Below are 14252 nucleotides of genomic sequence, written 5' to 3' on the forward strand. Positions count from 1 at the left end.
GATGAACATGTGTTACAAACAGCATAAAAACACATCAAATAGATATTTGAGCAGGAACAGCATTCCCTCCAGACTTTTACTTCTAAGCAGGTAATCCTATCTGCTTCTTCAAACTAGGGCGTACAGACTGCTTTCTACTGAAGGTAATAAACTACGACTACGGATAACAACCTCATATAGCCACACTTCATATAATCCGAAATGTCCCTTTAAAGGTTAGGGGCTTGGTCCTCACAGGTGTGGTATGAATGTGAGTGTTTCCCCACCTTGTCAAACAGAGCGATGTAGAGTGAGAACCCGAATCGGTCCCGCAGGTTGATTTTGTCAGACAGGGCGCTGCAGAGCTCCTTGGCTGTGGTGGCCGAGTCCGTCAGCAGTGTTTTGGTCGTGCCGTCCATGAACGTCACCGGCAGCATGATGGGCTTCTTCGACTTGGTGGCCTGGATATAGATATCAGGATCTCAGTCGAGTTGGTTTCCAACTGAAAAGCTCGTTGCTTCAAGCTATTGAATTCATCTTAAGGAGTTTTTCACTGTTTTCTGTTCACTTCACAGTCCGACTCCAGACTACATCAGTGACGTCACACAGTTTGTTACTGACACTCGTTTGTTGTTGAACATTTTCTAAATTCTGAAAACAGCTAAGAGGAGCAGCAGATCACTTGAATTACTAAAAGGTTATTATGGATTTTTTGCCCAATGAAAACAAATAAAACTGCCTACCTCAGCTTTAAATCAGTTGGATCTGTGTGTGTGTGTGTGTGTGTGTGTGTGTGTGTGTGTGTGTGTGTGTACCTGAAGCTCCAGCCAGGACGGAGGTTGAGTTCTTGTCCCGTTGACAAACGTTCGTCTTAGTCTCTCTTCACAGTACGGAGCGTAGCCTGGCGGTCCGCTGCTGATGAAGTTCCTCAGGTACTGTTGGTGAAGAACAAAAAAACACAGGTGTTAAGTTCTGCATATGCAAAAGAACAAAAAGGTGTGAATACCTGAGGTCAAGAGGGGAACATGGTTGTACGTAAGTTTAAACATCTAGCTTTGTCACAGAAAAACAAAAACACTCCTAAAATTCATCCTGTTGCATCTATAAATGATGATACATTCAGGAAACAAACAAACCAACTGAAATGTGTTTTACGATCTTAAATGGTGAATTAGTAATCACAGACTACGACTCAGACTTCTTTTGGTGCTTTTAAATTGAAAACATCAAATAAAAATCATCAAGAACCTTTGGATGTTCTGACCTTGACAAACTTGTCTGAAGGGGCAAAGCAGCCGACACACAGAGAGATGAGGATCCAGCCGCGAGCGTGGGAACTCTTAGACGGGTTCTGACTCAGCTGCTTACAGATCTGACAGTAGATCTCATCCCTAACACACACACACACACACACACACAGTTAAATAGGTTATTAAAAGAGTTATAACACAGGCTATAACTTATTACTTTTTTTTTAGTACAGCATTACAGAGAGGCGTCCCGCCCTGCCAGTGGACAACCATGGGACCTTACTTCGAAAAAAATATGTACAGTAGTCAATGACGTGAGATGAATAATTTTTTGTTCCTGCATCATACATGATGTTTGTCAATCTAAAAGATACATTTGTATGTCCAGGAAGTCGCAGTTTGTTGCAAACCGTTGACATCTGTACATATTTTTAACAAATAAAGTCCCATTGAGCCCATCAGAAGGGGAGACTTCACTCCTTTATTTACAAACTTTATTTAACACCTGCATTCATGCACATGTATTCACCGTCTTATGTATGGCAAAAAAACATCAGAAAAACACTAACATTCAGGACCATACATACACCTGAAGCACCCTTTTCCTAAAATCTGAATAGTTTATTCGTGCTCGAACCTCCACAGATGGTTGTCAACACTGATGTGATGATATCTGACATTGTAAAAATAACATTAAACATCATTCTCTTATTAGGATTTTTGAAACATATGTTGTTGAACAGAAACCATTCAGAGTGTGTGTGTGTGTGTGTGTGTGTGTACCTCAGTGCTGGTCTCAGGATCCCGTTGCCGATGATGAAGTGAAGTTTCTCCAGGTTGGATGTTGGCCGGTCCTCCAGCATGCTGTTGCCGTGGAGACTGTATTCACCATCGTTGAGGCGCTTGGTGACCTGAAATGCATCTCTGTATAACTTTTCTTCTTCTTCAACACATATCACCTCGAGCTGAAACGATCGGGAACAGTCTGCTTTTCTAACCCCCCCTTTGCTCGGTCTCTCACCTCCTCAGTGATCTTGGATTTCTTCTTCAGGGTGAGGGAAACCAGTTTGTGTCGGACGCTGTTCTTCTTGTGGCTGTCAGAGTGAGGCGTCTGGTGGCAGGACGAGACGAGAGACATGTCATAGGCTAATCAGCACACACACACACACACACACACACACACGATACAGAACAACTGTGATTCGTCCAGGACCCAACAGAGGCACAGTAAGGGGTCGAGTAAGTCCTCAGGATCACCTGCTCACATTTGGCTTTTTATTGAACACTTAACATGAAGGGAATAAGTGTTTAAGCAACTAGACGAGAGAATTACATAAATATCAACATTCAGATTTGTCATTATCAAGCTGATCAATGTGGTGAGACTTTGTTTTGTTCAGATTGGGGGGAAGATTTCTTCCTTTTCCTATTTGGACGCCTATTTACATCCCAAATAGATCAATAATAAGCCATGAGTGAGATGGAGATTAGTGGAGCTGCCAGAAAACATCTTGATGAAGACATTAATATTTTATCCACAGATTGATAACCTAGAATTATAGTAATACAACTACAATGAACTATTGGAAACAACAGAATATCAATAATCAACGAATTTAGAAATGAGAAAAAAGCCAAATAAAGATAAAGAACTGGTTATTTCAAGAGAAACAACTAAAGGACATGACTCCAAATCAAGCTGTCAAAGCTTTCGAAACATTTGAACAGTTAATCAATTAACAAAACAATAATTTCTTCAAGGAACTGCAGCTAAAGTAAACATTTTGTTTTAGTTGTCTCAGAGTTAGAAGCTGTTTACAAGATGTTGAATGTAGAGAACAGTTAATAAACGACCTGCACCATCTTATTCAGCATCTCTGGAATAAACTATGAACTAATGGTAAAAAAAAATAAATGAAAAGTCTGAAACGAACGAACAGCAGCACATTACATTCTCATTTATGAACTCAAACTCTTCCTCCCCTCCCACCTCTCCTCTTCCTCACCTCCCCCTCCCCCTGCAGCGCCTGCAGCTCTCTCTTGTAGGTCTTCTTTCCCAGTGTCTCGTAGATCTTGGTCATGACGGGGATCTTCTCGCTGCCGTCGCTGATGGCCGTGTGGTACTTGGGCTCCGGCAGATCTCCCATGAACCTCAAGACTGTGATCCACACCGCCAGAGCCGCCTGGACCAGGACATGGAGGAAATATATATATATATATATTAAGTTCATCGGCTCAACAGCGATGGCTGCAACGTTACCTTCAGTGTTGCCTGATCAGATTAAAGCACTAAAGGTGCTTCTTTTTGCCACTGACAGGTGCAGATTGTTATTTAAAGTGTGGCACAAAAATATTGTGTTGGATCCAAACTAACCTTCTAAAATGCAGAGCAAGGCAGTGATCCACCATAAACACTGTGTTCTTTTATGTAAAGCAGATTGAAGCAAATGATATAACGGCTGTTTGTGAGCCTGTCAGTGGATCAAACTTTTAGTGGATGGGTGACTTTGATTGGGTGCAGTTACCCCAAAGTAACAGGATCAGGATCAATCCCAAAACATTATGAACCCAAAATATATCAAAAATAGGGCCCAGGTTTAAAAATAGCGTTATCTTTTAAGACAACCAATTAATATGTAAATCAGGATTCAGAGTTACTGCATTTTAGCGCTGAACGTTCATCTGGAAGATATGGTAATAAAGGAAACTGGTTTCAGTAAAACAGCCATTATCTCCATTAAATGTATTTTGACAACAACTGCCCTCAAACTGAACTCAATGACCTTGTGAACATCTGTTAAACCACGTCTGCAGCAAGTTAGAGCTCAGAGACAATGACCTCTAGTGCAAGAGCACTTTTACCAGAGACAACATCTGGGTTTAGAGTAAACCACAGTGTCTAAAGGACACAGGTAGACCGTTGTGGGGTCAGAGGTCAAAAGGTAACCCACCAGCTGGTCTCCTTCATCGTCGTGGAACAGCAGAGGCTGTTTGAGAGGCCGCCGGACATAGGTGTGTGTGGTGGTGCCCTGGAAGTAGGTGGCGGCGAACTTGGCGAACTTGTACTCCGATAGATCCTCCTCGTCATCATCCTCAGGCAGAGGAAGAGCCTCGTCCAGATCCTCCTCCACCAGCTCCTGATGGGTTCGCTCCAGATCCTGGAGGAGACGGGGACTCAGTCACTGCTGTCAGTCTCTTAGGCACTGTAAAGTGTTTCTATATCTGGGAGCTGACCGCTGTCTGATACTGAAATACTACCATGGTTATAAGTAAAAAACCATTATACGTTTTGCTGGCTCACCTCAAAGCCAGCAGGAGCTTGTCCCTCCTGGCCCGGGAAGGAGGCCGTCGTCCCCAGGAAGCCGAACATCTTGTCCACCATGTCGGAGTCGTTAACGGGCTCCTGGCGGGCCTTCTCCATCTGCTCCACCATTTCTTTCTTCCTCCGAGCCTCCTCCTTCTCCTTCTTCTCCCGCTCGGCGTCCTCTTTGGCCAGCTGGGACAGTCGCTCCTAGGAAATCAAAATAACACAGTCGTTTAGAAACAAGTCCATCAGCTCCATCTTTTTTTCTCCCCATATTATTTAGATTCAGACAACTTTATTCATCCCCAAGGGGCAATTCATTCAGATAACCAGTAATCAATAATTAAGTCACAGAAAGTATATCAAGGACAAGGGGTAGTAGGAGGGGGCATTTTAACGAAGCAGAGGAGTGAATGATATTTCACATAATCGGAGGTGGATTGAAGGGAAAACGTCAGTAACAATATTTAGGATTCATAAAAAAATAAAGTCTAATTGTACAGATAAGAAAAAAAGCCTGATGACTGATTGCCTGCAGAACCTGGTTTCTTGAGTGCTTGTGAACATACTGAATAAAACCTGGGTAATCTACAACAAAAGAAACTCATAATATCCTGAGCTGGAATAAATCCTTACAAATCACTTTATGATTAAACATAAAAAGAGGTTTCCCTTGTTGAACTCCCACCTGATGTTTGCGTTCAGCCTCAGCTTTCGCTCTCTTCGCAGACATCTGATTCCTCAGTTTGGTCTCTTCAGCCAGACGCATCTTCTCAGCCTCCAGCCTCCGGTGGTACTGAAGGAGAAAAGAGTCCACTATTAGAAGAAGAAGAAGAAGTGACTCATTATCCAAACAGCTCAGGCTGAACCCCCAGTGGGCTGTTTGTCTCAGCGTCTCAGTTCAAAATCACAATTAAACTGCATCTGATCCAAGTAAACAGCAGCCAGTAATGTTGATAAGATTCATTTGAGGGAAGCTTGAACATTTTAAAACTGAAAACGTTGAAGCAGGAGGAGTGAATTAATTTGAGCTGAAACCTGTGAGAGTATTTGAATGTTGTATACTTGTTAAGTAATATGTGTGTATTCAAGTAAGGACTTTAAAATATGTGTTAAAAAGTAAAAGTGCCAATATAACAAATATAAAGTTACATTAATATTGAATATTATCAGATTATATGCTGTTGTGTCAAGATGTAAAATAAGCATTTTAAAGTAGTTACCTTACAGAGGGTGATATACTGTTAAGCAGTTTATCTAGTGCAGTAAAAGTACAATACTTCTTCTGGGTAAATTAACTTTATACCATTGACAGTGTGTGTGTGTGTGTGTGTGTGTGTGTGTGTGTGTGTCTACCTCTCCCTTCAGCCTCTTGTACAGCCGACGGGCGATCATGCCTCTGGTGTAGGCCTGGATGGTGATGACGGCCCACAGCCGGTGTCTGAAAGCCCGGCGCACCAAGAAGCCCCGACAGCGACCCTGGAGGCCGGTGATTCGCTGACGGGCCACGTGATACGACGCGCACAACTTCCTGGAACGAACCAGAGCCTGAAGGCGGGAGAAGCCTGCTCGCATCTGCAGGGACAGAAGAAGAAGATTTATTCTTAATCTTTTCTGATAATTAAACTAAGCTGCATCATGTGGATGTGCTCAAGGTCAAATTTCTGACCTGAATGTTTATCTACACTATAATTTCTAGAATTATATTTGTAGTGCCATGTGAGAGAGAGTGAAACAAACAGATGCTCCTCACAGCTCCATAGTTCTTTCTGCAGTGATACCCCCTCCATGCCTTCTGGATATACACAGCCGCCTTTCTCATCTTCAGGAAGTTAGATCTGATGGCAGGAAATGAAAACTGCATTTATAAAAATCTCATCAGTGTCTTCAGCGACTGGGTCAACCTCCTTTTCCACTTTCATCAAACAGCACAGAGACTGGAATCCGGTTTCTAAGACCTACCTGTCCTTGAAACCTCGAACCACCTTCTGGATGAGGATCACCTTGTCCGTGATGGCCTTGTCTCTCTCGATCTCCAACAGCATGTCGTGGTGATCCTACGAAGCAGGAGAGAGAACTAATGAGCGACAAACACAAGCTCTCTTTCTACAAACTAAGAGTCTACAGCCAGTTAGCTGCTCGGTGAGGCTGCACACGGTCACCATCTCAGTTTATTTGCCAAGTAAGGTCGAGGCCTGAAAACTTTTATGCACCACAATCTCCTCGTTGAGGACGGCAAATGATCTGCACACGTGATGGAAGAGTGCGCTGCTGAATGCAGTGCATGATTATAATTCAATTAAATGCTAATAGCATTTAGCTAAAACTAAGCTAAAGCTAGCTAAAACATGCTGCACGGCCTGGTATTGTTTTTTTTAGTGTGAGCTTAACTTCCTTTGGAAACGTACTGACCCTTTACAACCAGAGTCACGCTGCTAACTAAAAAAGTGAATATTTGCTTTCTTAAAATGTTTAAACAAAGCTATAGTTCCACGTTTTTAATCTGGCAGCTGTCCAGTTTGCTAACACAACACCTAAAGGAGCATGAAGGCCATAAACCGCCTCTATCTCTTCCTCCTGTGATCTGTCCATCCGTCCTGTCTGGGAAGTGTGGGTGCTGCCCCCACTGCACTTTCTACGTCCTGTCCAGCTGAGCAGTGAGGCCTAAAAGACATGAGCCTTAAATCCAGAGGAGAGCCAAGAGATGAGTGTGAACAAACACCTGACACAGGTGCCACAGATTCACCCTGTACGATAACTTCAGGTTCAGGTGCAGCCAGAGGTGGGACGGCTTTACAGACATGAGCTAAAGGAACCAAAATAGGAAAAATCTACATTTCTCTCCCACACAACAGAAGCTCATTTCTCTTTACAGAAAGATACAGACTCTGGATGTCTCTAAAAATTATGGAAACTGGTTTCAGCTTCCACATTTCAGATTTCCCAGGTCAGTCGACCATTTAAGTGCCGTTTTAATAACTAATGCAGCATCAATATTCATACATCAATACAGCTACGATATTGTTTCTGTGACTTAGAGCCTCAGGTGAGTGAGGAGATCACTAGTGGCTCACCTGCCACATTAAATGATCGCTGACCCTCTTTGTGGTGTCAAAACAAATTAAAGGGCCTCTTCTGATAGTGCTGCCTTTAATAGATCATACGAGGTGAAAGACATGAAGAAACTGGCTCTTATATGTTGGGGATTCTGGAAAAAGACAAAATAAAAACTCGCAACAGCGTACCACAGCAAGCTAAATAAGTAAATACAGTGGATCAATTCAAAAGATGCAGGGATCTCCCATGAAGGGAAAGACAGAAGAGCTGATCAGAGGGTTTGCTGAGGGAGAGGGAGGGAGAGAGAGAGAGAGAGAGAGAGAGAGAATATAATATCGTGGAGGAACAAATACTAAAACATTTGTCCCCTCTGAACAGTAACCTGGAGCCCTTTTTTATTTCTTTTATTCTGAGTGAAGGTCCCATAACCTGAAGCAGCAGTAGGGAAAACTGAGAAGTTACTTAACAGTCAATGTTTTATAAACATACAAATCAAAAATCTTCAAAGTCACAATCAGAAAATTGGTGCATTTCTTATATTTCAACCTCTTTGATTTAAGAAGATTATTTAAAATCTGTCCATAAAGAGACAGACACAGGAAGTGTGCAGAGAGAGAGAGAGAAGTAAAGATGTTCTCAGCCAACTGGAGGCAACAAATAAAAGCAAATTCAAGGTAAAGAAGAAAAAAATAAACCGATAACAGTTTCTAACTCTGTGAAGTTCAGCCGGTCCATTAAACTCATCAACGTGTCGTCACTCGATCAGATTATAAACAAACAAACCGCTCAGCTGAAATCATCAGCCGATATTTTCTTTAAACCACCGGGGAAATAAGTGACAGTGTCACCGTGGCAACCAGCTAAAGGATGTGCCGTACCAGCGACCTTTGACCTCTGAACAACAACTGTCCTCAGTGGGCGGGAAACCAAAACACACACATTTACAGCACACACACTCATATGAAGTTTAAATAATAAGATAATAAACACACAGAAACACACACACACACACCTGATGGGAACTAAAACACATTTGGTTATTTTCTCACTGTCTGACTCTCTCACACACACACACACACACACACACACACACACACACACACACACACACACACACACACACACACACAGCAGGAAACCAAAACACAGTCCTTCCTGTCAGCAGACATGTGAACTGGAAACACTGACAGCAGAGCCTCACCACTGGGATGAACTGGTTCATTCCCAGTCAGCTGCAGCTGAGCACGACCTTGTTTTCAGGCTGTTTGGAGGCTACACTGATACAGAGAAGTGGATTGTTTAATCAAACGTCAGATTCGGTCCAATTTGGATCTTTTTGTACCAAAATGTGGTGCTCCACTTAGGAGTGAATAAATACCTAAAAACACTAATCAATGACCAAATATGTATCACATTTTCCCCAGACTGCAGCCATTCAAGTAGAACTCCGGTTTATTCAAAACTGGGCTACGTTTTTTAATACTTTGGGTTCGAAATGAGACCAACTCCCCTTTTTTTGAGGTACAAAAAAAAAGAAATTCACCGTGTTTGTCTATTTCTGGTTAAACCAGAAGGATCTTCCAGGTCTCTCTCTGTGGGGATCCTTTCCATAATGCTGTCACACACTGAGAACAACAGTAGAATCTGTCTCAAGTGGCTAAAACAAGCACTTTAAGTGGACTCATTCTCCCCAAAAGATTCAATTACAGCCATTAATACCACTGGATCCATTCCACTCATTTTTCAAACTGAAAATTAAAGCCCAGGTTTAAGAATAGCGGAGTTAACCTGTAATACTTTCGTATCTCGTTCACTGTATCTCAGCAAATGAGCAGAATTGCCCTTTACTACCTTGAGGAAGATCTTGGTCTTTCCCATCTGCCAGTCGTCGTCTCGGCCGAGCACCGCCTCGGCGATCCTCTGACAGGTTCCCCTCAGGTCCTCCTGACGGGCGAAGAACACGACGAGACGGAGATGAAGAGTGTGTGGTGAAAATACACAGTTCTGACCTGATGATGATGATGATGATGATGATGATCAATTCACCCACACGACCATTTTCTCCACTGAATTTCGTTATAAATTTAATACTTTGGGTTTTATGGCTAATTTTCCTCCCAACTGATGTGTGACTGTGATCAATAACAGTCGCAGACGCAGCTTAACGATCCGTCTCCGATACAAATACTAACTGAACGCTGTTTTTAAAGCCTCACACACACAAACACAGAGCAGAGGGAGGGAAACCATAACATGTGGGGCTCCAAGGAAAACAGGCTGCTGTTGGATTGTGGGAAAAAACTTTCAAACAGTCGCCTGATGGATCACAGGCATCAGATAACACACACACACACACACACACACACACACACCTATTGGCCTAGCAATATTAAAGGGATAGTTTGGATTTTTTGAGTTGGAGCAGTGTGAGGCTCTTCTCCACAGTCAGTGTTACCTACAGTATGTTTTTCTTCTAGTCTTCCAATATGGGAGGACGCCCAACTTTTCAAACTTAATTTCCAGAAATAAAATACTGTCTAATATTTGGGCTAATTAAACAACAACACACACACACACACACACACACCTGTTTGTACGCCGGTTTGACTCCAGGCATGAGCACACGGTAGCGGTCGACAAACTCCACAAAGGTGTAGCGGATGGGATATCCTGCACGGCGAATACGAATGGTCTCCATCATACCAGAGTACCTCAGCTGACGCACACACAGCTCCCTGTCAAACAACTACACACACACACACACACACACACACACACTTGTTGTGATTAAATCAAACTACATGATCAACAAACTTCACGTTTTCAGTTATTGTGAATAAAAAATAAACACATTCGTCTTCACTGAACAACATCTGATCAATCAAAGAGAAAAGTCTGAAGGTTTAAACAGCTCTAATGTTCTATGGAGGAAGAGACTAATGTAGAAATAAATAAAAGGTTAAACTTCACATTGATTAGTTTTACCTCTGAATCAGCAACGTGAGGAAAATATAATCACTGTTTCAACTAAGAAAAGTTTTGCTTTACTAGTAACCGAGTGGTTTTACCCTCCAAATCCCTCCAAAGTTAACTTCTTCCCTCCCACCGGTCAGCGGACAGCGCAGATACTCACCATGGATTTCTTGTATTCGTTGGGTTTGATGCAGCGAACGAAGAACGGCTGACAGACGCTCAGAGTCCTCATCAGCAGCTCCAGAGATCTCTTGAACTGACTGCTGAGAGTGGGCGAACGCTTCCTGGTCTCTGCGCCCTGAAAACACACACACACACACACACACACACACACACACACACACACACACACACACACACACACACACAGAGTGAGATAGTGTAGAAAGTGTCAGGGTCAGAAACAATGAGGACTCTTTTTCTCTCTTCCTGAGCGCTGACACCAACCTCTTTCCTCTCTCTCAGCCTCTAAATATAAAAGTGTTTGTGAGGTTCAGAGTGAAATCAAAAGTGTTGACTGAGCTGCTAATATTATTATTATTATTATTATTATTTGATTAATCGAAACGACAGAAAATTCTCCAGCAACTGTTTTTAAAGCCAAAAACACTCATGATAAACTGAATATCTTTTGGAGCGTTGGTCAAATAAAACAATCTGAAAATATTATGAGCATTTTCTGCTGTCTGATACACATTTTATAAACAAAATGGTTGATTAAAAAAAATAATCAATAACGAAAATAAATGATAATCATCATTTGTCATTGACCTGTAATGTCAATAAAGCTTATTTGAATTTGTTATTGATAATTATAATTATAATTTAACACTGTTTACCAGTTTTAACCTAAAATGGAGATGACATATCGGATGTATGTCACATGAAACAAGTTTTAAAGTTTTAGAAACATATATTGAACCTTTGTGAAGGTTGTTAATCTCACCTGGATGAGAAGGTGTTTTCCTGCTAATGTTAGCTTCGCGACGTGTTTAGCTAGCTAGCTTAGCATGTAGCCTTTGCTCCATCACAGCTGCCTTATGAACACCGTTAGCTTAGTGTGTGTGTGTTTAAACATGTGAAGAAACACATTTTGGTTTAAATTAGGAGGTTACTTAACTTGTTTCCCTCTTACCTTAATCAGACTCTCTGCAGGACCAACTTTTTTTTTGTCAAAGCTTCTCTTGGCTGTCAAAGTCTAAAGTCGGCGATGAAGAATTGTGCAGCATTAACTAAAGTTAGCTAGCTAATGTTAACGTGCACAGCGTGATTGACTATTAGCTGTATTTCCCCACTCTGACGTCAGAAACCATGATTTAAAGTGTGAACACTGTAACACTGTCGAATCAAGTTTTAATTGTCGATTGCTTTATTTTGAAAGTGCTCTATTTTGAAAGTGCTCGCCGGAAGTCTCTGTGTGGTGTTGCTTCCGTTTTACAATCAAGTGTTAACTTTTGCTACAGTTGACAATGTTTATTCTATAACTTAACTCTATTTCAGTATAAAACAATCAATCGTTTGGCATCAAATTATCACTAAACAGAATTATTTCTGTTAATTCTCTTCAGATTGTCTGGGTTCGGTCATACTTTTACATTGAAAGCATTAACCGGAAGTCTTATTGTTGTTATCATGTCCAACTTGATGCATCAGCTTGATGTAGTTCTTCACTTTGTCCACCGGAGGGCAGCAAACACTGGTGATTTTACATTCAGCTGGCAGATCTTCAGTGATACTGATGTGTTTCTAACTATTACAGGAACAACAACTTATAATAATTTATATAATAATAATAATAATGATAATAATAATACTAAAAAGAAGAAAAAGAGGCCAGTTTTAAAAATACTGGAGTTTTCCTTTAACTGATAAACACAATTTTTTTAGTTCTGTGTTTATGTATGAATCTATATTAATATCCAAAAGTGTGTGTGTGTGTGTGTGTGTGTGTGTGTGTGTGTGTGTGTGTGTCCATTACCATAGCGACATCAGCCTGAAAGATTTGTTTGATGAACTTGTTCTTGGACGAGTGAACCAGCTGGATGATGTCACCATATAAAGTGTCTCTGTTCTTCTCCAGGAAGCCTGAAGGACACACACACACATGCAGTGACAGAGGAACACTGTGTGTGTGTGTGTTTGTGTGTGTGTGTGTGTGTGTGTGTGTGTGTGTGTGTGTGTGTGTGTGTGTGTGTGTGTGTGTGTGTGTGTGTGTGTGTGTGTGTGTGTGTGTGCTGACTCTGACCTCTTGTTTCGTAGTAAACGACTCCAGCAAAGTGTTGGATGCCAAACTGGGTCTCGTGGTTGTTCTTTGGAGGGATGTAGTTTGTGTTGAGTTTGTGCTGAAAGTTCAGCTTGTTCAGCATAGTGGTGTCGGTGCCCTGCAGCACGCACACACACGCACACACACACGCACACGCACGCACACGCACACGCACACACACACACACACAGAAACAAATACTAAAATCATATATTTATTCAAAGACTCTGAAAACTTCAAGCTTCAAATCCCAAACCTGCAGAAACGGACTTTTTCATTTACATTTCATCACCTTCTAGGCTGTTAGCAGTGACAGAGTAACACCATCATTCATTTGGAGGTTTGTTTCTGGTCACATGATTCATATATTGGTTTATATGATTGATATTCACCCTCTTTTAGCTCTGTTTTTGGTCCCCACCAACTCCTGAGGGAAATATTCAGCTCTTTAGCCGCTAAATGTTCCATCATGTTCACCAGCTGGCCTCCGACAGAAGCCTTTCTTTGTTTTACGTTATTATAAATCTAATATTTTGGGGTTTTTAACGATTTGTCAGACAAATGAAGATATCAGATGAGGTCGCTTTGGGCTGCAGGATGTTTTCTAACGTTTCATATAATCAATCGAGAGAATAATCAGCAGATTCATCAGTAATTGTTAGATGCAGCTCTACATCATCAAAGCTCCTCAGAGCCGAAGGAAGCAGCACAATCAGGCGTTAACTCTCTGCAGTGATTACACACATTATTATCAATAGAAAAATATTGATTATAGCCGCTTTAAAGCACACGTGTGTAACTTCTGATGAGCAGCAGCATCACGAACGGCGACGACAGAATTCTGCTGATATCTGAGCGACGGAAACGAGAGAGAAAATATTCAAAGAGAACAAAATAAAACTAAAACCATCTGATCATCTACTTGGTCGCTAACCAGGCGATGATGATGATGCTGATGCTGATGCTGATGATGATGATGATGATGATGATGGTGGTGGCCGACCTAACTACAGCGTACCTTGGGGAACTTGCTCTCCTCGTCGATGAGCGAGATGATGTTCATGGGTTTGATGGCGATCATGTCCAGGGCGTCCTGGTTGTCGGTGAACTCGATGTGCTGCCAGTTGATGTGCTCCAGGTTGTACTCCTCCTGCTCCAGCTTGAAGACGTGACGGACGAAGAACTGCTGCAGGTTCTCGTTGGCGAAGTTGATGCACAGCTGCTCGAAGCTGGAGGAGGTGATTGGTCATAATACTGAGGTGAGTTTTTATCATTTTAGAGCTGCAACAATTAGTCAATTAATCAATTAGTCAGTCGACAGAGAATTAATCGGCAACAAGTTGGATAATCGATTATATTTTGATCCTTTTTCAAGCAAAACTTCCATACATTTGATTTGTCCAAAGTCTCAAATGTGAAAATTTCT

General features: G+C 41.8%; 1 protein-coding gene across 1 annotated transcript in view; it reads right to left on the minus strand.

Annotated features, from left to right (window-relative positions):
• Window positions 1-14252, minus strand: part of myo7aa (myosin VIIAa) — a 36170-nt gene that overhangs the window by 10826 nt on the left and 11092 nt on the right. The window contains exons 13-30 of the mRNA XM_070828857.1: window positions 13845-14055; window positions 12809-12944; window positions 12542-12648; window positions 10724-10861; window positions 10178-10336; window positions 9442-9534; window positions 6496-6590; window positions 6287-6371; window positions 5890-6108; window positions 5222-5329; window positions 4531-4740; window positions 4181-4387; window positions 3236-3412; window positions 2251-2340; window positions 2013-2140; window positions 1244-1370; window positions 795-914; window positions 267-440 (exon numbers count right to left, since the gene is read on the minus strand). Of these exons, the coding sequence (XP_070684958.1) occupies window positions 267-440; window positions 795-914; window positions 1244-1370; window positions 2013-2140; window positions 2251-2340; window positions 3236-3412; window positions 4181-4387; window positions 4531-4740; window positions 5222-5329; window positions 5890-6108; window positions 6287-6371; window positions 6496-6590; window positions 9442-9534; window positions 10178-10336; window positions 10724-10861; window positions 12542-12648; window positions 12809-12944; window positions 13845-14055 (2584 nt within the window). The remainder of the gene's footprint in view (window positions 1-266; window positions 441-794; window positions 915-1243; window positions 1371-2012; window positions 2141-2250; window positions 2341-3235; window positions 3413-4180; window positions 4388-4530; window positions 4741-5221; window positions 5330-5889; window positions 6109-6286; window positions 6372-6495; window positions 6591-9441; window positions 9535-10177; window positions 10337-10723; window positions 10862-12541; window positions 12649-12808; window positions 12945-13844; window positions 14056-14252) is intronic.

Source organism: Pempheris klunzingeri, chromosome 4 (genome assembly GCF_042242105.1).
Source record: "Pempheris klunzingeri isolate RE-2024b chromosome 4, fPemKlu1.hap1, whole genome shotgun sequence".
Taxonomy (NCBI): domain Eukaryota; kingdom Metazoa; phylum Chordata; class Actinopteri; order Acropomatiformes; family Pempheridae; genus Pempheris; species Pempheris klunzingeri.